At 42.8% G+C, this 26,477-nt stretch overlaps 1 protein-coding gene across 4 annotated transcripts in view; it reads right to left on the bottom strand.

Moving 5' to 3' along the window:
• The window catches only part of EIF2AK4 (eukaryotic translation initiation factor 2 alpha kinase 4), a 105,930-nt gene that overhangs the window by 38,481 nt on the left and 40,972 nt on the right, over positions 1-26,477 (bottom strand). For all 4 annotated transcript variants that reach the window (XM_028119421.2, XM_088024711.1, XM_028119420.2 and 1 more), the window contains 11 exons: positions 23,349-23,506; positions 21,373-21,908; positions 15,491-15,597; positions 14,615-14,772; positions 11,103-11,551; positions 10,538-10,601; positions 8,082-8,165; positions 6,548-6,670; positions 4,154-4,258; positions 1,805-1,859; positions 821-900 (listed from right to left, as the gene is read on the bottom strand). In XM_028119421.2, coding sequence (XP_027975222.1) covers positions 821-900; positions 1,805-1,859; positions 4,154-4,258; positions 6,548-6,670; positions 8,082-8,165; positions 10,538-10,601; positions 11,103-11,551; positions 14,615-14,772; positions 15,491-15,597; positions 21,373-21,908; positions 23,349-23,506 — 1,919 coding nt within the window. The remainder of the gene's footprint in view (positions 1-820; positions 901-1,804; positions 1,860-4,153; positions 4,259-6,547; positions 6,671-8,081; positions 8,166-10,537; positions 10,602-11,102; positions 11,552-14,614; positions 14,773-15,490; positions 15,598-21,372; positions 21,909-23,348; positions 23,507-26,477) is intronic.

Raw genomic sequence — 26,477 nt, 5'->3', positions numbered from 1 at the left:
AACGTGTCTTACTCGAGCACACTTCTCCCCATTGCTACTGCCACCACTCTGGTTCCAGCTAGCAGCCACCCCACCTGACTTCCGCAAAGCCTCCAGCCATAGCTGGAGCAAACTCTCTTGCTCAAGACCCTGCGGTGGCTCCCTGTGCACACTCCTTACCATGACTCAGCTGGCCCTGCATCACCTAACCCCGGTCTTCCTTTCCAGCTTCACTTCATGCCTCTCTCCCCCATCACGCACCACGCTGTAGCTGCTTGGACGTTCCTTTTGATCATCTCCAAAGTGAGAAGGGAGTGCTCACTCAGAGTTTTCTCCTTATGCATGCTATTTCTTCTGCATATCATTTTCTCCTCAGCTCCCAACTTCATGTGGCTTTCCCTTATCTTTAAAGCCATCCTCTTGGGGAAGCCTTCTCTGGTCAGTTTATCTGAAGATGATGCCCCTGTTTTTCTCTGGTCACTGGAGTCCATTTCTTTTCTTAACAATTTGTGATTATTTTATTTTTTTCACTTGTTTATCGCCTGTTTCATCCACCAAAGGCTAAGCTCCCCAAGGGCTGGAATAAGACACCTGTCTGTATTCCTGGGGCCTAGCTTAGGACCGAGGTTAGTGCAAACCCCCTTTGGATGGATGGACTGTAAGGTCCTTAGCAACAGGGCCAGCTTCAGTGGAATCGTCAACTCAACACACGTGTGGATATCTATCAAGGGAATGAATGTTCCCTATTTCAGTTGGTAATTAACACCAAATGCTGTGATCTTGATGTCTTACTACTATCTCCCTCTTGAGACCTCCCCGTCCCAGAAAGCTTCCCCTTTACCTGGTTGTATGTGGGTCTACTGCTTCCCTGGACCTCTGGGCTTACATATAAAGCAGTACCAACCATCCCAGTCAAATGACCTGTGTGGAACAAGACAAAGGGAAACCTTTCTCATAATGGGACTTAAGAGGTAAGGCGAATTTTTATTTAAAAAGGGGGGGGGAGTTCTTAGGAGTGAGGTATGATCTGTTAACTGTTCAGTGCCTTCAGAGGAAGCAGCAGCATGCATTTCACCGAGGGATTAACCCAAAGTCATGTATGGCCACAGGAGGTCTTTGCTGTTGCAGAGAGGTGGTACAGACAGAAGATCCCAGACGTCCCAGGTCATGAGGTAACCTCACATTACCGTGTGGGGTCAGAGTGTAATTCTATCCGTGAGAGCCAATTATTCTACAATTATTCTAACTGAAGCTCTAATTTCTTGAAGTTTCGAGGAACAGTTAATATAGTGGAGAGGGGAAAAAAACTAAAGCATGTTCATGATTTTGTTAATGAGTAATTGTAATCTGCTTTAGAATAAAATCTTTACAGATGAAAAACAGGTTTCAGATTAAGAAATTTTATACTGTGCACAAACAATGAATCATGGAACACTACATCAAAAACTAATGATGTAATGTATGGTGATTAACATAACAATAAAAAATTTAAAAAAAAAAAGAAATTTTGTACTGTGTGGCATACTTCAAATTTTCCTAACAGATCTTATGTTGAGTGTTCCTGTCACAAAATTAAATAATAATAATAATAATAATTAAGAGGGCAGGAGGAAACTTGAACGTTATGGGTATGTTTACAACATAGATTGAGGTGGATGGTTTCATGGGTATATATTATCTCCAAGCTCCTCAGGTGGTATACATTATATTTGCAGTTTTTTTATGTGTAAAAAAAAAAGAGAGAGAAAGAGAGACAATAAGGGAAGAAAACCCTTGTGGTCTGCTTTTTAATCCATTAATTGAATATACAGTCTTCTGGATTTACCTGAGGGGTCTGATTTAATCAAGTGATCCGCCGTATCATCTTGCTTGCCGTCAGCCTAAAAAATACAAGCCAGCCAACTATCACTATTAAAATGTTATGTTATTCCACAGGAATGGCCTCTCCATTTCTAAATCAAGACTGATTGAAAAATTACACACAGAAAACAGAATAACTACAATAATGCTTTTTTCTGTGCTCTAAATAGTTTTAGTTTAGTTAGCCTGCTAATGCAGGACTTCCTGGAAACCCCCCGAGATTAGGAAGGAGAAGGGCACGTCACAGAGGAACTCCTCCTTCAGGTGGAAAGCCCCAAAAGAGAAACCAATATATTTTCACATTGCGAATGCCAAAGCAGAATCGATTTACTAGGAAGATTCAGAGCATATTAACAAGCACCACAAACTCGCTTTCTAACTTTCCGACTGCTGTTCCCTGATGTGGGTCCATGTTTACTCCTTTCCTAGAGGCTGGTCACCAGATCTTCTCCACTGTCACTGCCAGCCCCTCTCAAGTGGCCTTGCCTTTCTCAGCTCTATCTGTGACAGCACCATCTCACAGACTACCCTGACTCACCGCTCCACAGGCTCCTATCACAGGCACCACCGCACGTAACAGCACCCTTCACATCCTCAACAGCAGGCACTCTTCCGGGGACTTTACCCGTACCCTCATTTCATCCTGCTGCCAACTCTCGGAAATAGGTTCTAGCATTAGGCACGTTGTATAGTCGAGGTACCGAGAGGTTAACTAACCTGCCCAAGGTCATGCCACAAAGAAGTGGCAGGGAAAGGATTATAGCCCTGGTCAGGGGGCCTCCTCAGCCTGTGCCTTTATCTACTCACTACTACAGCCTCCAGATATTAGGTTAAATTCTTTGGTTTGGGGGATCAAGATCCCCTTCCTAAGGCCCTTCCTTGGTCTTAGCACTCTTCAAAATGCCCCGCTGTTCTGCTCAGGACCACACCCTTACTGTCCCCCTTCCATTTCCTCCCTCTCCACTCCTAACCTCACCTTCTAGTTTTGTCCCTATGGTTGTTCTTACCACTGATTTAAATTTCTGACCACCCTTAGAATTAATGGCATGTACTAGAGATTTTGTGCCTAGTAACTCTGACTTATAAGACACTTCCTCTGGGGGCGCCTGGGTGGCTCAGTCATTAGGCGTCTGCCTTCATTCAGCTCAGGTCATGATCCCAGGGTCCTGGGATCGAGCCCCGCGTCGGGCTCCCCGCTCGGCGGGAAGCCTGCTTCTCCCTCTCCCACTCCCCCTGTCTGTGTTCCCTCTCTGGCTGGCTCTCTCTCTGTCAAATAAATAAATATAATCTTTAAAAAAAAAAAAAAAAGACTCTTCCTCTAACACTTAAGGCCTGCCACCTATAAGACTCCCCAGCTTCCCAGCATCCTCACTGCTCCCCTAACGCTTCAGTTTTAACCAACCAGACCACATGCTGGCCTCCCAACAGTCATGTCTGTTCACCGCAGGGCCTTTGCTTATTCTGTTCTCTCTCTCTCAGATCTCTGGCCCCGCTCTGCCTTCAATCTGAGCCTGCTGGCCTCCCACCCATCCGTTAAGTCCCATCCAAAATGCTCATTTCTTTATACTGCCTTTCTGGGTCCTCATAACCACGTCAATTTTCTCCTGCCTTTTGCTCTTATATCACTATTTCTCTCACTTACATTATTTTAGCTTTGCATGTTAAACAACTATTCTATAATGATGTCTAGGACTGGTTTTTCTGGTGTTCCATTTTTTTTTTTTAATAATTTTTATTGTTATGTTAATCACCATACATTACGTCATTAGTTTTTGATGTAGTGTTCCATGATTCATTGTTTGTGCATAACACCCAGTGCTCCACGCAGAACGTGCCCTCTTTAATACCCATCACCAGGCTAACCCATCCCCCCACCCCCTCCCCTGTTCCATGGTTTTTTGAGCTCTATTTCCTTAAACTACAGAAAAGCCCCTCAAGGGTAAAGCATCTAGCCCAGTGGCTGGCATGGTAGACCAAACAACCAAATTATTTCATAAAGTATTATATGCCTTTGACCTAAATATCATCCCCAAACCAATAATTTTATGTCTTTCAAGTGGAACACCCTCTTGTTCCACATGTAGTATGTAGTACTACATGTAGTTCATGTACTACATGACACATGAACTACAATGTATTCATCCTTTCAAAGCCTAAAGGATCATTTGTGGCTCACCCCTTCAGACTCGCAGAATTTCCTGGGGATTACAGAGCAGAGTTCAATCAACTCATAACCATGAAAGTGTTGCCAGACAGGATAATCAAGGCACACGGGTCCATTTCTTAGGCATAGTCTAATCTGAAAAATACTCACAGTGAAGGCTAGATGGTCTGTCGCTAAACCAAAATCACCTATTTTTACATGGTCATCGGAATCCAAAAAAATGTTGACAGGCTTCAAATCCCGGTGAATCATTCCCTGATGGAAGAGAGCAAAAAACTGTTTCCCAAGCACAGTTTATGGTTCACCTGTTTCCTCATTTCAAAGGCCAACCTTTGCAGATGCAGATGAGGTCTTCCCCCTCACACCGGCCCAGGCTGTCTCCGCCTGTTCACTTGCCCCCAACTGTCCTACCAATGACCTTGCCACCATCTCCCCGTCCACCTGCTGGTGGTCCTGGAGGTGGTCAAATCCAAATGGTTCCCTGGTGGCATCCATGGGCCCCCTCTACCAGGTTCCCAATCTCTTTCTCTCTGTGGCATCACAAAACCCTGCTGCATCTCTGGTTGGGGAGACACACACCACTTTCATTCCTTCTCCTATTCTTCTCTTCATACTATTTCCCCTGCTTCAAAATTTCTTGTTTTCTCCACTCATTCGAATTGTGCCAACAGTTCCAAGTGCCAACTCCCCTACAAAGCATTCCAGAGTGATTCTAATTCAACTTGTATCCCCAGCACACGCGTAAGTGCTCAATGATTAACTGTTACATGAACTTGGCTTTCTCCCCTTCCTAATGGCATCCTTATGATGCTTACTGTCTCAGGAACTATACTATAGGAAATAATTAAAAATAATAAAAACACTTTATTGTATGATCTCTTTACTGTTACACGAAGGTAAATTTTGGCTCCTTCAAAAAAGACCAAGTCCCTCTCAAGTATGGGGGTTTGCTACATCCTTGTGCCTGTCTGCATTTCTAGATGTGGCAAAGTATTAGATACCCAGCAGATGATTAGCAGATGCTGAGCAAATTAAGATGCAGAGGAAGAGTGCACATGGGCACAGTTCCAGTATGCCGGGTGATACCACAGTAACAGAGTTCTAACGGCCATCATTAGAATTCATTTTGATTTCCAACCTTGCAAGCTTACCCCACCAAATCATTTATAAATTAGACATGTGTAAATTACCGTCCTGGCTTTTTAGTATGAATATAGGACAGTGTAAACATTCTAAGGTTAAAGAAAATTATGCGAAGGAAAAAAACATGTTTACACTGCCCGATGCATCAGATGATCCCATTTTTAAAATGTAAGCTGTGTTTTATCCTGAAGCTAGATCCATTAGCATGTAGACTGTCATGACCAAGAATTTTTTTATATTATATTTTACAATATTATTATATTATACGATATGTGTTATAAATATGTTATAAAATACATTTTATATTATGTGGTGAGCTGTGTTTCTCAGTCTCATCTCTACCCTTGCTAGATTACTTTCTGATTTCGCAATGGTCCTAGGAAGGACAGGACTAAGCCAAGTAGAATCAAATAACTGGGCCTTTATTAATCACACTCACTTTATTCAAGGACTCGCCCTTGCATTTTATGCGTGTTGAAACATTTCCGCTTAACCCAGAGGTTGGAGAACTCTAAAGGGCCAGATGAATATTTTACACGTGATGGGCCATACAGTCTCTGTTACAATTATTCAACCCCACGGCTGTAACACAAACACAACCGTAGGCAATATGTAAACAAACAAGCATGGCCCTGTTCCAATAAAACTTTATCGTGGACACTAAAATTTGAATTTCACAGAATTTTCATTCCAATCATGAAATATTCTTTTGATTTTTTTTTTTAATGATCCTTTAAAAATGTAAAAGCTGGGCATCTTGGTGTCTCAATTAGTTAAGTATTTGACTCTTGATCTCAGCTCAGGTCTTGATCTCAGGATTTTGAGCTCAGGTCTTGATCTCGGGATTTTGAGCTCAAGCCCTGCACTGGGCTCCATGCTGGGTGCGGAGCCTACTTAAAAAATGAAAAGAATTAAAAAAAAAAGAAATGTAGGGGTGCCTGGGTGGCTCAGTTGGTTAAGTGTCTGCCTTCGGCTCAGGTTATGATCCCAGGGCCCTGGGATGGAGCCCTGCATTGGGCTCCTTGCTCGGTAGGGAGCCTGCTTCTCCCTCTGCCTCTGCCTCTTCCCCTGCTTGTGTTCCCTCTCTCTCTCTCCAAATAAATAAAATCTTTTTTAAAAAAATGTAAAAGCCATTCTTAGCTCACGGGTTGTGAAAAGCAGGTAGAGGTTGGATTTGACCCCATGGCCACAGTTTGCTGACCCCTGTCTTAACCTTCAATCTTTTCTTTGAACCGGTATCTTATACTCTTTTGTCTTTTGACATGTCTGACCTATAAAAATAAGTTTCAATATGCCCAAAATTTTCCCTCTGTTTCTGTTTTTCTCTAATCTCACAGTATTTTTTTATCATAAGTTTTATATAAACCTAAGTTTTCAGGCATGAAATGTTATAAAGTTTACTTTCTCATGGATATATGCCAGTCCATCCAGAATCTCTCGAAAAAGCCTCCAGAGTCTGATGGTGTCCTGATACAGCCCCTGGTCAATGGTGTCACGCAAAGTGCTCTTCTCACAGTACTCCATCTGGGGACAAGAACAAATCAGTCAGCATTTGATTGTATAGGGTTTCAATTAAGGTAGACAAAGGCAATTAATGTAATCCTCCATTTTAAAACATGTGCCATGGATTTTAAGTAGTTAAAGGCAAGGCTTAATTTTTTTGAGAAAAGAAACCAATAGTATTTGAAAAATTGGGGGGAATAGGCATTATCACAGCACCCCAACATAACCATTTTAATTTTTATTATTCATTAAAAAATAAGACTTGTTTAAAATTTTATCATAAATAATTTATTTTTCAAATAATGAAAAAACTGAGAATTAGCTAAAATTTTATTTCTTTTACGTGATTGTTTCCAAACCCAAATTTCCAAGAAAGGCTAATTAAAAATCTAATGATGTCAACGGCCTTTCTCATTTGTACTTTGAATTAACGACACTGACCTTCAAGTCTAGAGCAAAACATTATAAATATCCAAACATCCAGGACAAGCCTCTTTCTCACCCCTTCTTAAATATTAATGTATCAGAAAACAATGCAGTATCATTTACATCTTCAGGCAGCACGTAGCCTTTGATTTATGAAACTGGCCTATGGGTTTTAAACCAGTGCCAGAGTTGAGATTTCTCATGAAGAAGGATTTCACTGTTTTTAAAGAGAGGACCATCCCCTCATGCTCTGAATAGCCACCTCCAGACTCTGATTCATCCTCGAGCCCTCACGAGGGCCGGTGACTCCCAGACTGTGATCCTACCACACCTCCAGACACACCTCCCCTATGTCCTTCTGACTCCTAACTGTCTAGAGACTGAATGCACGGAGTACAGACTTAACAGTTAGTGGTTTAGAGGACAGATGCTTTATCCTGTGTGTGAGTGGCACCTCAGAGATGTTTATATTACGGAATAACAGCCACCTAATTAGTCTCTTTTGAAACACTTCACTTGTCTGAGACTTCGCTTCTGGCACATACTACTGTGTCTGACACTTAAAAGATCTGCCTACTTACCAATAGGACTGCAAATACTCATAAGGCCCCATGGCCCTATTCACTTAGGGGAGAGGCAGAGTGTTCTTAAAGATGTGATTTCTTTCACTCTTCACAAGTCATTGAGATAGGTAGACGCACACAGAATGCAAAAAGAAACTTGCCTGACAGCTGTGACTGGGGGGCCCAGGATGAGAACTTACACAGCCTGAGTCCAGAGCCCATTTAACCACTGCCCTATGCCATCTCCTGCTACAGTGCAGAAAACACGAGTTCAAGGCTAGGGGGCAGGGCCTCCGTGCTGCAATCCTCTCTGGTCAATTCATCTTTGGCAGGGCCGGTGATCCTCCTCTGCCCAGTGTCTTGCTCTAGCCTCCTGCGACATCCCCACCAGAGACCACCGGGAGATGCTGTGTCACCGAGCCGCACGCACGCCAGGGCCTCACCTGGATGTACAGGTAGTGCCTGGCTTCGACGGCCGCCGATGGCTCACTTTCATGGCAACTGCTCTTCCCACTGCAGTCTTCACCCTAATCCAAGAGGAGCGCGGGAGAACTCATAAATGGAAGCTGAAATGGGACACGACCATCACCATCCTCAAGTCCTTTGTGCCTGTCCGCCACACACCCAGACATCCTGTCGCCTCAGAGGGGAGGTCTGAGCAGAACGCAGCCACTGTCCTTTAGATGCTTCCAGCATTTAAAAGGCAATTGCGCTATTACCTGAATCTACCGTATAGTTTACAGGTATGTCACTATATAGCATAACAATGGGGGAAAATACGAAATAGGTAGGTATTACAGTTGTGCGATCTACAGAAAGATTCCAAGTCAAGGGCGCCTGGGTGGCTCAGTTGGTTAAGTGACTGCCTTCGGCTCAGGTCATGATCCTGGAGTCCCGGGATCAAGTCCCACATCGGGCTCCCTGCTCAGCGGGGAGTCTGCTTCTCCCTCTGACCCTCCCCCCTCTCATGCTCTCTCTCTCTCTCATTCTCTCAAATAAATAAATAAAATCTTTAAAAAAAAAAAGATTCCAAGTCAAGTCCATTCTTTCTTACCATGGATATCTTTCTATGGGTAAGAAAGGAAAAATGTGTACAGGCTAATTTCAGACTTAATGGAGTATCTTTCTTTGATGGTAGCCTTACTTTGGAAACAGAAGATGAGAGATCCATCTTTAGCTAAATCAACTTAAATATGATATTACCAAAAGGCACACCGCCCTCTGGGCTGCACCACTGAGGGGAAAGCACTCAGCTGCCACTTAACTGTGACTGATCTTCTGGAATGCTTTTCCACACAGCTAGTCTATTCTTCCCCTACAGCTCACTTTCTTACTCTTGTCCCCCCCCCTTTTTTTTAAAGTTCTTTTGGGGACTCCTGGGTGGCTCAGTTGGTTGAGCGTCTGCCTTCGGCTCAGGTCATGATCCCAGGGTCCTGCGATCGAGCCCCGCATCGGGCTCCCTGCTCAGTGGGGAGTCTGCTCCTCTCTCTGCCTGCGGCTCCCCCTGCTCGGCTCGCTGACAAATAAATAAAATCTTTTTTAAAAATGAAGTTCTTTCATTCTTCTCATAAATGTTTTTAAGTATTTCCCCTCAACACCACCACCTGGGGAAAAAGGACTGGCTGAGGAAAAAGCATTAGGCAGCATTTGATGGTTTCTGATTTACAGTTTGTTTATGGAAGTATTTCTCAACATTTTTCCTTTAGCAAAGGAAAAAAAAAAGCTCCTCTGTTCTGCAAACATGAATCATTTACATACCCTGGGGATTATCTGTAGAAGACTGTTAATCTCTTGGGGGCTTCTACTCGTCAATTAGAATGCCCATGGGATGCTGCCCTTAACTGAGCAAAACCAGGATTATAAATTTGGTGCTCCCATAATAATTAAATGCATAACTAATGCTAAAATCAAAGCAATTGGTTATAATTTGTAATTTTTTTAAAGATTTTATTCATTTATGTGAGAGAGAGAGAGCATGAGCAGGGTGAGGGGCAGAGGGAGAAGCAGACTCCCTGCTGAGCAGGGAGCCCAAAGTGGGACTTGATCCCGGGACTCCAGTATCCTGACCTGAGCCGAAGGCAGATGCTTAACTGCTTGTAATTCTGCTTTTATTTCTGGAAATACAGTCATGGCACTCAACCCCCTCTCATGGAAGTTTCCTCTACACCCACGACGGACACTCCTAGTTGTCAGTGCCACGCACCAGCATTCAGGGGCTCTGCTGGTCTGGGCAGAGGAAGATGCAGAACTGAGTGAGTGGGGTCCAAGGCCTGGAACAGTGTTTTTCAAACTTTTCAGACCATGGTCCACACGAAGAAATGTATTTTATATCACACTCAGTTCACATACTCACGTGAGACATGGTGTACAAACAGGTTACCTTTCCTAGTGTGATGCATGGTCTCCACTCTTCCCTACGGCACTAAACTAGTTGGTTGTGGCCCTGAAAACTGATTTCATAGCCTGTTACAGGATCATGACTCAGTGCTAAAACACTGTTCTAGATGATGGTTTATGGGAATAAATAATCTGGATTAATTGGTCATAGAGGCCAACATAACTCTACAATAAGGCTGTTTAATTACTTAAATCTATCCCTCTCCCCAACCACATCAAGTTCCCCCAAATCTTCTAGCAGATGGTTTTCATTTAAAGGAACAAAACAAAAACCAGCATTGTCAATTTACTCCTCTTCTAAAAGCAGGTATGTTCGGTTAGGGGGACAAATTTAGGCCCCTAAATAAACACAGGCGTACCATATATATTACATAATCATGTTTCTCTATCTGCCTATCAGAGTGAGGCTTGACTGTTCCACCTGGGGCTTATAACACCAAACACTTGTCTTCTTACAAGCCCACCCCTGATAAAACGGTGTAATTTCTATTTATATATTTACCTGATTCTGACTCTTACTGTTCTCATCTTCAAAGATGATATCACTGTCAGAATCTGAAGCAGGTCTTAAAAAGAGAAACGGAGAAATTCTAAAGAAATTAAATTCCCTATTATAATTCCATAGCTAAGAGTTAAGATCAACTGTATCCAACTGGATAGGATGAAATCAAACGAGGAAAGTCAAGACAGATCTGGGTGGCTTCTGAGATGCACAAACTTTAGGATCGTAACTCAACTTTTTAGAACGGCAGTTGGCCCTATGTCAGGATTCCAGGTTAGTTTTTAAATGTACCAGAGTTGGAAGCCCTTATGCAAAAGAATGCTCTTTAAAAACTTTCTATCAATGGTACTAAGATGATGAGGTATTGAAAGGAATTTCTATTTTTCCTGTCTTCAGGGCTTGGATTTTGGAGATCTTTTGAAGACTATAGGGAATAAACCCTTTGGACTGAATCTGGTTCCTCTCTCAACACACAATGCTGTAGGTCAACATGATGATAGCCTGGGTTTCTAACCGAATCCCCTCTCCCGGGGCATGGGCCTGGCGCCCCTGCCGATGCTCTTACAGGAAGGGCTGGGGGAAGACGCCCTCGTGCTCATCGTCGTCGTCGTCATCCTCGTCGCTGCTGGAGCCCGGGCCGGCGGCAGGGAAGCGGGCGCTGGCTGAGCGCTCGCCCGACGTGCTCCACTCCACGGAGCTGAGGATGGGCGGTGGCGCGGCGGCCTCCAAGCTGCCCGGGCCGTCGGGGCCACTGTTGTGCGCCGGCGGCTGGGACGAAGCTCGCCCATCCCGTGCCTGGGGCCGTGAGTCCGAGTCTGAGTCCAGGGGCAGCATCCCCGGGCCCACCGGCCGCTCGTATCTCTCGATCCAGGCGTTGTAGTAGCGCACGATGTTCTCATGGTGCAGGCGGGACAGCAGCGTCACCTCGCCCTTGATCCTGCGGAAATGCCTGCTGGCCGGGTTGATGGGGATGCGCTTCACCGCATAGCAGCAGCCGTCCAGCTTGTTCTGCACCTGCCGCGGGGAGGGGAAGGGGGAGGGGGAGGGGAAGGGGGAGGGGGAGGGGGAGGGGGAGGGGGAGGGGGAGGGGGAGGGGGAGGGGGAGGGGAAGGAAGCCGGTGCCCGTCAGCCACTGGGAGCCTCGCAGATCAGCATTTGTAGCCCGTCACCCCATGCCCTCCCAAGGGGAGCCCGCAGTTCTCAGGGAGAAGCAACAGCTACAGTCGAGAGCCACACAGTTCGACCTCTTAAACTGGATAAAGTCTTGACTGTCGAAATCTGTAGGAAACATCTCACCCCAAACGACACCTATATTAGTTTAACAAGAGACCTGGAGAAAACATGACCTCCATTTTAATCATTAATTTTACCAACAATTACATTCCTGCTTTTCCAATATCACATCTGATATCTCAATTCTAAGAAATTATTATTTTAATGCTGTTTAAAAAACACTCATTATTTCTGGGGCACCTGGGTGGTACAGTTCCTTAAGTGAGGACTCTTGGTTTCGGCTCAGGGCATGATCTCAGGGTTATGAGATCCAGCCCTGTATCAGCTCCGTGCTCAGCAGGGAGTCTACTTGAGATTCTCTCTCCCTCTCCTTCTGCCCCTCTTGCTCATGCTCATGGTCTCTCCCCCTATATCAAATAAATAAATCTTAAAAAAAAATACTAATTATTTTCTAAAGTCAATATGAGGTTTCAGAATTTTAGTTTCTCCCCAGGCTTTTTTTTTTTTTTTTTTTTTTTACACTTCAAGTCACTGAACACAAATTTATAATCTGAATACAACTTCTAATTCCGGACTTATCAAGCAGTGTAAACTTGGGCAAATGATTTAATTTCCTTGAAACTCCATTTTCTCATCTGCATATATGCCACTCCCCTCACCTCAGAGGTGACTGACTCTAAGGATGAAATGCGTGAGGTGAGTAAAGCACTTATGACCAAGGCCTCATTGAGCAAGGGGCTCAGTAAAACAAGACTGGTATCAACACAATTACTGCCCACTGATTTTGTTTATACTAAGATGTTTGTTAACTAAGATTTATAATTGATATGTTTTAAGACCAGAATAATGTGATTAAGAACACAACAAAATAAAGACAAGTAAAATACAAGAGAAAGTTTCAAAGTCTCCACAACCTGCACAGAGATGCTTTCTCCTGGGCAGTCACAGGATGCCACTGGGTTGACTGAAGTTAACTTTTACAAAATTCTGCTCACGAGAATATTCCAGACCCAATGTGCAGGTCAACTGAGGTGATGAAAAGGAACAACTCCCATGAGCAGAGGGAGGAATTAGTTGATTATAAAATACAAAATAAAGCATCATTCTGATAGGTTTTGATTAGAATGAAAAAGGACTACTATAAAATTGAGTTTCAGATTACCTTTGTGCGGAAAGTGGCAAAACACCATGCTTTTGAGTAGAACAGATATAGGAATGAATGCTGATTTCTCTCTTACCGCATGTATGTAACCTCATACAAATTATATAACTTCTCTGAAGGTCAGTTCCCTCATCTGAAAAATGGGGATAATACTTATTTCGTAACAATGTCATGAAACTGAAAGACAAGGTTTGTGAGCCACCTGGCACAGAACCTGAAATATGGAACGTGCTCCAAAGAGCTATGGCCCTGTGTTCTTTTACTGCTACATCATTAATAGAGTAGGAAACCATGGTTAAGTCTTGGCACTGTCTTCGACCTTGAGTCTCAGAACACATCACGAATGCCTGGAGTCATTGACCAGGCTGTGGAGCTCACTCTACTGCAAACTCCCAGGGATTCACTTATTACAGTGGAAAGGTGCCTGAACCATAATGGGGCCAACTGCTCATGAAATGCCAGATCACTGAACAGAATGCCCTACCCTAACCCAGAAAGAGAGATGGAATGTGAGGGCTGTGGCCTCTCAGAGGGAAAAACCACAAGAGAACTTAGGAGCTTAAATTACTAGACGTTTTCATTACATGAGCCTACTCATCATTTTTAAGTACTTGTAAGGAAATGGAGTTTGATAATGTCTCACGTTCAAGATTTGAAAATACAAACAAGTTAAAGGACCTGATCAAAATGACAGCGTGAGTTAAAGGAATAATATATACATCAATCACCCGCTCCCCTGAACAGCACTGGGATTACCCAATCAAGATATCTGCCACAGTAGGTCTATTTAACCACCTAATTATAATGTCTATACTGGCATGAAGAAAGTTGAAAATTTTCTATGATCCTCTAACTTCCTTTTGGAAAACGTAAGATTGTCTTTCTGTCCCTGACTACCACAGAAAAACTTTTTATTTTTTTGGGTTGTTCTAAAAGACCTTCCACAGTAATACCAGTAACCCTTCCTGATAACACTCTCAGAATCCTCAACAGGCGTACATGCCCTCTTGATGGTGGGCCATTTTATTCTGTGAAAGGTAACATGTCTTATATGGATTTAATCAACAATATTAGCCTGGGCCTCCTAAAGTCAAAATACTTAAATGACGCAAGAACAGCTGAAATCTCTTTCGCAAGGGGCAGGTAATCCTAAATCACCCAACACCCAACTAGAACAAAAAGCAGAAGAGAAGACCTAAGAACAGCACACCTTCATAATGCACCACTGATTTTCTTTCTCAGTAACAGGTGGAAAATAAAAGCCACTGAGACCATCTGGGGCCACTTCCCAGTGAATTCCACCTCAGCTCTAACAGCAGCCCTTTTATCCACAGCACCTCTAAAAGCAAATGGGACAAAAAGGACAATTTTCTTTCTGAACCACAGCACAGCAAAATGGTCTTCACGTAGAGGGCTTGGCTCAACTTGAAGCCCTGGGACAATCATGTGGTTTTCACGCTAATGCACTGCATCACGCAAAGAGGAGGAAATGATGCATTCTTAATGTGTCCACTGTGACTTTAAGTAAAGCCTTTAACTCTGCAAAGGCAACGAGGATCATAGTTTCAAATGGTCATTTTCCTTCTCTCCCCACTCACAAAAAAGAGCTCCCTCAGTCTGCGGAAAGGGAACCAAGAAGGAACTCGGAAGGGCCTGGGCACAAGCACAACTCCATAGCACACCTTGATGACGGCTCCAAAGGCCCCTTTGCCGAGAAGCTGTAACTCTTCAAACTCAATGAAATACCGGGAAAACGGTCTCTGTGTCTCACTGAAGAATGCAGCACTGGGTAGGTGCTTACTAGGAATAACAGTCTCAACATAATCTTGTCCTCCAGAATCTGAGACAAAGCAAAATGGGAGAGGCAAACAAGGCATCAGAAAAAGAGCAAGAGATGCAAAACCCAACAGTAAAGCCGGGGCGGGAAGAAGAGGACCCAACCCGTAGTTTGAACAAGGACCCCTTACCTGGCACGGACCCTTCAACACTTTTCCTCATCTCATTCTTCTTCAAGTAGGTAGAATATACCCAGGTTATGGGCGGGGCTAAGTCAGACACACACATACACACAGACACACACGCACGCGCACACACAGACACACATGCACACACGCGCAGACACAGACACACACACAGACACACACACACACACACACGCACGCACACGCACACAGTAAAGGAATGACTACTCGCTAGAGCCAGAACCCAACCCTGGTCTCCTGACCCATCCCCAGCTCTACTGAGGTTCCTTAATCTGTTCCTTGAGGAGCAACAGGGAAATCTAGTTCCGTGGCAGTAAGGTGACAGGACAAGAAGGGTACCCGACACTAAGAGAGGCTACCCCAACGGACACTCCAACCATCAAGGCTGGAAAAACCAGGACAGCAAAACAGGTCTGTGCACACAGTACACATGCAATGAATGGATTTATGTGCAGCTCAGCATAAAATAGATAAAATAAATGATCCAGGCAGTCTGTTCCAGCCTTAGGCTTCTGCGTTCTTTCAAAATAATTTATGTCAAACAGGCTTCCAAGAGAAGAGTGGTAACAGACTCACCTTCAGGACTTTGTTCCAATAAAGACATTTTCGGCTGCGGACTGATAAAGCTGTGTTTCAGCAACTGCTGGGCATTCCATCTTTCCTTGTCATCCAAGCAAACACACCTCAGTGAGAGGGCAGAGAGAATCTCAGCAACACAGAAAATGATCACTGATCTCATTAATCCAAGGGTTTATTTTTTTATTTAGGGTCTATTTTAAGGTAAATACACATTAGAGAACTCATGTTGCTTATGGACCCAAATGCACTCTTAAGTGAAAACATGCTAAACACCAGGCTGGGTGTAAGTGGGGAATCAAAAAATACATAGTCTCTGCAGCGCCTGGGTGGCTCAGTCATTAGGCGTCTGCCTTCGGCTCAGGTCATGATCCGAGGTTCCCGGGATCGAGCCCCGCACTGGGTTCCCTGCTCCGCAGGAAGCCTGCTTCTCCCTCTCCCACTCCCCCTGCTTGTGTTCCCTCTCTCACTGTGTCCGTCAAATAAATAAAATATTTTTTAAAAAAGACAAAAAATATATAGTCTCTAGGAAGACTTACCTCATGGAACAATTTTTTTTTACAGGTTTAAGATAGCACAAGTTACGAATTTTCACACCCAATAAATAGTTCAGTGACTTGCCATCCTACACTAAGCTTCTCCAGGGACCAGTGAAAACCAAAGCTTTCCAAAAGAAAAGCAAATCTGATGGCTGATGCAGGGTGGGGCCCCAATACAACAAACTTTGGATGAAGCCTGTTCATGGTATGATGTAACTTGGTAGTTACATCATACCATGTAACTGTGACAAAAGTAGTCTGTGACTTACTTTTAAAAAGTCCCACATTTTATCATATACTTCTTTTCATTCCCATTCCTAGAACCTTGTTTCTAGTAAGTATAAGTCATTCTTGTTCTTTAATGAAGACAAGCCATACCTTTAACCCAGTGGTTCTTAAGGTGGGGTCCTTGACCAGGAGCATCAGTACCAGTATGACCTGGGAATTTGTTACAAATTCTATTCTAACCCTGTCCTAGTAAATCAGCAACTCTGGTGGTTTGGGCAGTAATCTGTGCTTTACCCTGCTGTCCAGGTGGTTTCTGAGAACCACTGTTCTAATTAAACTCTTTGACTTTTTTATGACAATGACCCAAGTAGCACCACTTGGTGGCACCTGACCCTAATTACCAACAGTGTATTTAAAAGAACCAACCAACTTTCACTTCTTTGTGGACCCTAAGGAATAGCAGGGAGGACATCAGGAGAAGGAAGGGAAAAATGAAGGGGGGGAATCGGAGGGGGAGAGGAGCCATGAAAGACTATAGACTCCGAGAAACAAACTGAGGGTTCTAGAGGGGAGGGGGTGGGGGGGATGGGTTAGCCTGGTGATGGGTATTAAGGAGGGCACGTTCTGCGTGGAGCACTGGGTGTTATACGCAAACAATGAATCATGGAACACTACATCAAAAACTAATGATGTAGTGTATGGTGACTAACATAACATAAAAAAACAGCAACAACCATTATTGTGAATTCTGTACTTACCACATGTAGCTATAAAGTGGTGGCAGTAACTACCTTAAATTAGGGTAACATTTTATTTTTTTATGTCAGCACTAAAATGCAAAGCACTCCTAATTTCATACCTTGAAAAGGACAAGCTCACAAAAAAAGCATTTGTGTAAGATACTGGTTTTTTCCCCCTAAATTCAAGATTAATTTTAATTACATCAGTAAAAAAAAGTACAAATATTAAAACATTACTGATTATGATAAAGTCTTTGACTAAATCCCCATCTCTCTCCAATTCCTCTCCTCTCCTTTAGTGTCTGTCATTCCAGACTTTTGTTCTATGCATTTAACACAATCGTATAAAAGATAGTTTTGTTTTGTGGATATATTGTGGATATATATATATATATATATTTTATGACATCATCTTATATTATCCTCAACTTGCTTTTTTCATTTGCTCATGAAAAAGGTTCTATACACAATTCCACTGGTGGAGGGCTGTGTGGGGGGGGGCACCAAGCAATTCTCGAACGCCAGCTGGGTGGGTAGTCTACAATTCAACTCAATTCTGACACTACCTACCTGGAGATAGCATCAGATCCCACAGGTTGAGGGCTCATTCCTTTAAGACTGCCCCCAACCCCTTGCAGATCCCAATCGCAACCTTGCTTTCAACCAACCAGCTAGAGACCTGAGATTCCAACAACCCCCGCCTTGGGTTCAAATGGTCTGCTAGAGCACTTCACAGAACTCAAAGGAACTTTTTTTTTACTAGATTACCAGTTTCATATGAAAGGATATAGCTCAGGAACAGCCACCTGTTCCTGCCAGAGAAATGTGTTCACCAACCGGAAGCTCTCCAAACTCCTCCATCCTTTTGGGTTTTTATGGAGGCTTCGTTATATAGGCATGACTGATTAATTCATCGGCTACTGGCGGACTGGAAGTTCCAGCTCCTCTCTATTCATGGGTCTCATGTCAGCTCTCTGGGCAACCAGCCCTGATCCTCAGGTGAGTTCCAAAACTCACCTCATTAACATAACAAGAGGGAATGGTTTTAAGAGCTTGTGCTTGCCAGGCACATGACAAAGCATCATTAAGTCTGTGTCTCAGTTATGTCAACTGCAAAAACGTAAGTAAGAATAGCATATAGAGGGCGCCTGGGTGGCTCAGTTGGTTAAGCGACTGTCTTCAGCTCAGGTCATGATCCTGGAGTGCCAGAATGGAGTCCCACATCAGGCTCCCTGCTCAGCAGGGAGCCTGCTTCTCCCTCTGACCCTCCCCCCTCTTATGTGCTCTCTCTCATTCTCTCTCTCAAATAAATAAAATAAAATAAAAAAAAGAATAGCATATAGAGAACAAACTGAGGGGTGATTGGGGGGTGTGGGGGATGGGCTAAATGGGTGATGGGTATTAAGGAGGGCACTTGTGACGACCACCGGGTGTTATATGTTAAGTAATGAATGACTAAATTTTATACTCTAAGCCAATACTACACTATACGTTAACTAACTGGAATTTAAATAAAAACTTAAAAAGAAAAAAGAAGGCATTGAGATTTTTACTGGCCTCAAGTTTCCAAGCCAAAAAAAAAAAAAAAAAAAAAAAAAGAGCTCTGTGCTTGAAACAGCGGTGAAGACCAAATATACTTCTCAGTATAAATCACAGTATTACACACCATGCTGTCTTAGAGATCTTTCCAAGCCCAGTACTTCAAGATCTCTTTGAGCTTACCAGAACTTATTCACATTATATACACATTCTCCTATTGTTGGTCATTTAGATTATTTCCAGTTTTTCACTTGTACAAAAAAAAATGCTGCAATGAACATCCGTATACACTTCCTGTTGGGTTTCTCAAGTCCACTGTCACCATAACTCAACTGTGACAGTAATCAAGAAAATTTTAAAACCTACCAAGAATGAATTGTATCTTTAAGAGATTTTATAAGCCACCAGGGTCTCAGTTAAAAAGATGAAATTTTCCGAGCCTATCATTTTGGCACCAGAGTAGCTCTAAGCAGCAGAGGCAAATGCTACATCCAGTAGCATCCAGCTCTGAAAAGGGATAAAATGCCCGGAAACTTCCCCGTTAGATGCACTCTCCTCTCTACGGAGGATGCCGGTTACACCTAACGCTGCCTCAGTGTAGGCCCCTTTATAGGTGTGAGTGAGCTCACTTAATCCTCACAGCCACCTCAGGAGGTAGGCAGTGCTCTTATTATTAAATCACTAAATTAAATTATTAAATCAAAATGATCCATTTTACAAGGAGAAACCTCAAGGTAGAGAGTTTCAGTACTCAGTGAGGAAGGGGCAAAGGTGGGACCTGGGTCCAGCCGTCTGGCTCCAGGCTGGGCTCTTTCCTATCAGAGACTGATAGGGAGCAAAATCTTTCTCCAGAGCATATTCACTAACAAGTAAAAAGACAACTACAAATGAAATGTTATGCTTCTGTTGTTGGTGAATGATTTTCTTTCTTTTTTTTAACTGAGGCTGGACGGCAAAGGAAGTAAAATAATACTGTGTGGGCTCCTCCTTCACCAAGTCGTCCATCAAACCAATCTAGGATGAGAGAAATACACAAAAAAATCTAAAGAACAACCATGTTAAACAGAGTACGAAATAGTGCTGATCTCAAGTTCAACACGCACAGTGTTGAGTGACTCTCTAAGAATACTAGGAAAGTTTTAGTTACTGAGTCTGTCATTTTGCTGTTAAATGTGAGAGACACGTTGCACATAAACTTCCCAGTGCTGTTTTTTAAAAAATACATAATGCTATTTGCTAAATTACCCTTGACCCATAAAGGGTCGAAAGCAAAAGGTGACATTTTGAAGAATGAAATGAGTCTATCAATGGTTCTGTCACCGTATTTCCATTGATGTCCTTTTAGCCAACCTCATCCTCAGGGTGCATTTAAATAAAGATTTTTAAAATTCTATCACATTTAAGAGAAATTGCAAAAGATTTCTTTAGAAATCTTAAGATGTTTATATACTTGGAGAACACAGTTTATAAAGAATCAAAGTTGGCCTCTTTCCACGACTGTACATCACGTCTGCTTCAGTTTTACACAGAAACTATCTTATTTAAACAGAAGTGCAGGGCACCTGGGTGGCTCAGTTGTTGGGCGTCTGCCTTCGGCTCGGGTCATGATCCCAGGGTCCTGGGATCGAGCCCCACATCGGGCTCCCTGCTCGGCGGGAGGCCTGCTTCTCCCTCTCCCACTCCCCCTGCTTGCGTTCCCTGTCTTGCTGTGTCTCTCTCTGTCAAATAAATAACTAAAATCTTTAAAAATAAATAAATAAATAAATAAATAAACAGAAGTGCAGTTACTTTCATTTGTAGGATGTAGATAATGTAGGAAGTGGATAAAAGTGAACGGCTGGGAAAAAGAAATAAAGTGAGAAACAAGACAGAGTGCTGGAAAGGGAAGAAACCAGGCCAGCTCAACTTCCACAGGAAGGCTGGACGAGGGGCGTGCCTGGAAAAACCCACATTGAAGGATCTTATTTTTTGTTTAACAGAGAAACTGAGAGAACCTAGGTCTGGCTTGGACAGGGCTGAGAGGCAGGGCTAAGCTGGAAAGCACTGAAGGGAAGGACCTGGACAAAAACTTTAGGCCTACGTGAACCTTTCATAAGGATTCTCTCAAAGCAGTCAGATTTGGTTCTGCAATGAAATGTGCACCTGGAATTTACAGGTGTCGAAAATCCTATGGCTTGTGAGAGGAAGTCACTGCACTCGATCACCTGGCTGAATGAGACACTGCTAATGAAGAACGGTTAAGAAAGGGGAGAACTGTAATTCTCCTAACGTTGTTTTTAGATAGGAGGCCTTGTCTCTGACCCCTTAGGAGCCAGCAGCTGAGGTAGACAGAGACGGTCTTCCATTTGAAATACCTGGGGCATTTCTCCCTGTTAACTTCCTAGATATACCAGGCACTCCCCAAAAGCAGTCTGAAAATCTACTACGAAGCCCAAGTGAATTTAGGAGAATGTGCAAGTGAAGGGAATGAAAATGGTAAGTAAATTAGAACCTATGCAGCTAAGAAAGGGTTGGAAGAACAAAGAATAAACTCCAATCCTGTTCCTCACTTTTCAGGTTAAACACATCACTTAGATGCTGAGCACATTCAAGCACAATTACAAGTTCAGGAGTAGGGGCGCCTGGAGTGGCTCAGTAGGTTAAGCATCTGCCTCGGGCTCAGGTCATGATCTTGGGGTCCTGCGATCGCACTTAGCAGGGCATCTGAATGTCTCTCTCCTTCTGCCCCTCCCCCTGCTAATGCTCCCTCCCTCTCTCTTTCAAATAAATAAAATCTTAAAAAAAAAAAAAAGTTCAGGAGCAAAGTGCAATCAGATAGAATCTCAATGATACTCACTTCTTTAGAAAATCCTGAAAGTCAGCTGGTAAGTCACGAGGGATGGTCACGGGGTACTCTCCACATTCTTGTCCTTGGCTGAGGAAGAGCAGCAGAAGGCCAAGACACCAAACATCCCCTTTCTTGCCCGTTTTATAAGGTAGGGCACTGTCACTAAAACTAACTCGGCTTTGTTCAAACACATCCTCCTTGCAAATGTCTGCTAGGCACTTAGAAATGCTGTAGTCCGTAATCTTGACATTGCCCTCTGCATCCACCAGGACATTTGATGCACGCAGCACCTTGTGTACCACATCATTGCTGTGCAAATACTCGAGGCCCAACAAGAGCTGAGCTGTGTACCTGCGGAGCTGATGCACGGGGATGGGGCCTGAGTGGCTCAGGTGTGCAGCCAGGGAGACACCATTAATGTGCTCTGATAAAATGTCCACCACGATGGAGTCATCATGCTCTTTGAGATTCATTGCAAAGTAGCGTACTACATTTGGATGGCTCAATTTTACCAGTGAGCTGAATTCCGTTTCTGCCCCTTGAATCTGATAAGGAAAAACACCACTAAGATAATATTGTATTGATCAGCATTAACTGGTATTTCATTTCAAAGGTAAAATATTTAATAGAAAAAAATAAAATATTTAATAGAAAATGTACTTTCAAAGGAGAAGGAATATGTTCTGAACTATATCCTCCCCTAAATTATAAGGCCAACGTAACAGTTCATAAAGATGAAAGCAATTTAATTAATTCTCCACTTGTGCTCAAAATCTAGTGTACAAATACTATAAAATTAGTGAACAGCTTTTTTTTTTAAGATTTTATTTATTTGGGAGAGAGAGAGAGTGCAAGAGAGCACAAGCAGGGGGAGCAGCAGAGGGAGGAGAAGCAGACTCCCCACTGAGCAAGGAGCCCAATGTGGGGCTCAATGCCAGGGCCCCGGGATTATGACCTGAGCAGAAGGCAGACACTTAACTGACTGAGCCACCCAGGCACCCCAAAATTAACCAGTTTTCTCTATTTTTTTAAAGAGGCTCCATGCTGAGCATGGAGCCCAATATGGGGCTTGAACTTAAGATCCTGAAATCAAGACCTGAGATTAAGGGTCAGACACTTAATCCATTGAGCTACCCAGGTGCTCAGGTGAACAGCTTTTAAAAAAGCAATTTCTCTTGCCATAAGGCCAGCAGAAAAAAAGAAAAAAAAAAACATTAATTTTTTAAAAAACCTTTCCTGATCAGGCTGGCTGGCTGGCTCAGTAGGGGCACAGCATGTGAGTCTTGATTTTGGGGTTTTGGGTTCAAGCTCCACACTGGGTGTAGGGATTACTTAAAAGTAATTTTTAAAAGTCTTAAAAAAAAAAAGCCTTTCTGATTATAAAGCAGCAACGTCAACCTTTTTAATAAGGACTAACACAAAAGAAGAAACTGCACAAAGTACCTATATGGTCACTACCCAAAGACCACCATTATGATTTCAGTGCCTTTACTTCTAGTTTTTTCATCATAAATACACATTTCTAAACACAATGCTTTCCTACTGTTTGTAACCTCTTTATGATGTAACTCTGTGATATGCAATGTTAAATGTTCTCCTTAAACTCAGAATTATAAATTAACGTTCAAACTGTCTAGTCCCCTAAAATTCAGTTTTGATGCAAAGATTTCAAAAGATTGCAGAAAGCACGAGAATGAAGCTATTTAGCCCCAGCTGGGGACAGCTATTAACGCCGTAAGAAGGGCGGACAGCAAAGTCTGACCCTGTTTTGTGAATGTTGTGAAAGAGGCAGCAAGGGGCTGAGAAAACTTAGAACATTCTCTGTTGGGAAAGAGGGCGGGTCCCCCACCATCCCCCCTGGTTAAACAGATCTCACACCATTCCGGATCATCTTTGCTAGCCAGTCAAAGGCACAGCTCCTTTGTTCTGTCACCTCATCAAGTTCGAGGTGGGCCCTCTGCTTGAGGGCCACCTCGGATGCCCACCTGCTTTTTGCACTTATCAATCTTCTCCTTCTCTTGACTGGTAAGGAACGGACCCATTTTTTTCTGCCACCGAAGGACCCACTCATGCAACAAGACAAAATTGCCAGTGGCCGTTTCCAAAGCATTGTAAACTAATTTTCCAAGCGGCTCATCACTTCCTGCACATTGAAAGAAAATATAATGAAATCTCATTGGTCTATTTTCTGTGGGGGTAAAGAAAGAGGGGCTGTATCTTCACGCATTCAACAGTGGATACCATATGCTACCTATAAAAAATATGACTGCATGTAATACATGCTCTTTTGTGACCAAATTTTTTTTTTAATTTTTATTTATTTATTTGACAGAGAGGGACACAGTGAGAGAGGGAACACAAGCAGGGGGAGTGGAGGAGGGAGAAGCAGGCTTCCCGCCAAGCCGGGAGCCAATGCGGGGCTCGATCCCAGGACCGTGGGACCATGACCCGAGCCAAAGGCAGACACCTAACGACTGAGCCACCCAGGCGCCCCTTGTGACCAGATTTTTAATATTTAACAACATATTCTGAACTCTTAAACATTAATTTTTATAAAGGGACAATAATCAACCATGAGATTTTAGTCTCAGATCAGTGTTTTCCTCTACCAGCCATTATTCACAATATTACTTTCATAACCGGTTCACTCCTGATGATGATGCCTACCCTCATGGAGCTAAATACCAACTAATGTGACGGAAGGAATTTGGAAATGGGAGCACTCCATCAAGATTATTCCATCAATGTAGATTAGTATTAAAAACACATTTTTAATAACTTGGAAATATGAATATATCAATGATCTTCTTGCTACAAAATCTGAATATGTTCAGCAAATCAAACTGGCCAATGGTTTGGGAGAAGGAACCAGAAATGACAGTTTAAATTTAAAGCTGGAAAGATACATTTATTTAGTGATAGGCATATGATTTCCACTTGTACCCGGGAGAGCAAAATTTCTGTAACACCAATTTTCGTTAAAGACTATGATAGAAAATTACCAAAAAATTGGAAATGGAGAAAAATATACCCACAATATCACCATTTTGTTTTCTCTTTCAGGTCCCTCTACTCTTTTATTCTAATTTACCAAATCATAGCAAAAAAACAGGGTTTCTCAACCTTGATGCTAGTGTCAATTTAGACTAAAATCTTTTGTTGAAGAGGGCTGTCTTGTGCACTGTAGGACATTTAGCAGTATCCCTGGTCTCTACCCACTAGATGCCAGTAGCACCCCTACCCTCATCTTAACCATGGAAAATACGTCTGGACATCCACAAATGTCCCCCAGGGAACAAAACTGCCCCCAAATGAGAACCACTGTTATACAGTATTTTGTCTTTTTCTCTTAATATACAAATAATAGTTTTCTATGATGCTACATTGTCTTCGTAACAAAAAAATGTTCTAAAGAAATGATGGTAATTATTTTTTCCATTTAAAAATGAAACATAGGAGTGCCTGGGTGGCTCAGTCAGTTAAGCTGCTGCCTTCAGCTCGGGTCATGATCCCGGGGTCCTGGGACTGAGCCCCACATCAGGCTCCCTGCTCAGCGGAGAGCCTGCTTCTCCCTCTCCCTCTGTCTGCCTCTCTGCCTACTTGTGCTCTCTATCTCTGTCAAATAAATAAATCTTCAAAAAAAAAAAAAGAAAGAAAGAAACATAACCTGTATTTATAACACACAGTGGTCTTAGCAAAAATATGTTGGAGAAATGTGGCTGAATTAGCTCACCTAGACTTTTTAACTGAGAAACAGTTTTTAACCTCATAGAAATGCTGGCAATTTAAGAAATTTTAATTAAAATGATCTGTTAGGCTAGTTACAAATAATTCCTGGCATTCTTAGCCTAAGGGGAAAAAACCTTGATGTGTGAAAATTCGTCAACCAAAGGCAGCAACCTGTGAAATGTGGGGTCTAAGCACTACACAAGAGGAGCCACATGATTTTAATGTTTATGGGATGGAATGTGATGTTATTTACAGAAAGCCTGATTAAATGTGTGCATTATATAGTACAATGTCTTGCAATCTGTGTCTCCTTAATTGGAACCGGGTGGGTATCTCCTAATTGCTGACTGGAGGGTTTTTTTTGTATTGTAGCTTTGTTATCATCACCCTCCTCTTGTCACTTTTTCGTGATGGGGGTAATAAAAGGGACAAAAGAACACACTGCGATAAGGCTAAAGGAAGTATGTTACCAGAAGATTTCTGACTGAGACTCTATTATGTGCTAATGATCATTTGGACAGATAGTCTCTATAAGCGCTTTATCCATCAGCTTTCTCTCTTTCCGTAACAGCTTTAAGTTGAAAAACAAATGTTAATTAGTTCATCTTTTATGAAAACATTTTGTAGAAGATCAGGACATATTTTAAAAATCAGACCTGTTGTGAGAAAGCAAAGTAAGTAATTTACTTGATGGTTTTATTAAAACATGTCCCAATTGCAAATGTGTCCCCTAATGAGGGTATTAACTAAGGTAAATCGGTCTAATGCATACTAGTGGGAATAAGAGACCGAGGGAAGGTAATAAGCAGCTGGATTAATGTGCCTTCCTGGTTTCCCCATGTTATTGAACATAGTTTTATGTTGCCAATTCGGGAGTCTGATATGCCTGAGTCAAGGACAGTCTCAGGCCCAGGATCGTGAGCCTGCTTAAATGGCTGCTTTGTCTGAATACGGCACAGCGTGTGTCCACATGGTCCTGTACCATTCAGGTTGCTTTCCGTCAGCCAAGGTTAAGTGTCCGAACTATTCAGATATTCAGTTTTTTCTCCCTCTTATCTGCTGCCTGCTCCCTGGCAACTCCCCTGCTAATTTGGATCTCCTTAAAGTGGATGGGAAAAGACACCAAAAGAAAGTAAATTCAATTTAGATAATCTGGCTGTTGGCTTTGGTAAGAATATTCATGGGACTGAAAATTAAATTTTTGAATTCACTACATACAAGTGATCCCTACACCAAGTAGTGGCTGTATCTGTATGGCTGATAAAAGATGTACATTTAGGGCAAAAGAGGTAGACACTGAAAACTTGATTTTAACATAAACAATCCAAACCACAAATTGCCAAACCAGCTTTACTCCAAACAGCCTCTAGTAGACAAAACTGCTA

The sequence above is a fragment of the Eumetopias jubatus genome, unplaced genomic scaffold (genome assembly GCF_037043125.1).
Source record: "Eumetopias jubatus isolate StellerSeaLion01/CBP00866 unplaced genomic scaffold, mEumJub1_p1.0 scaffold_7, whole genome shotgun sequence".
Classification (NCBI taxonomy): Eukaryota; Metazoa; Chordata; class Mammalia; order Carnivora; family Otariidae; genus Eumetopias; species Eumetopias jubatus.
The sequence above is the reverse complement of the archived record's forward strand: the minus strand, read 5'-3'. Positions and strand labels throughout refer to the sequence as shown.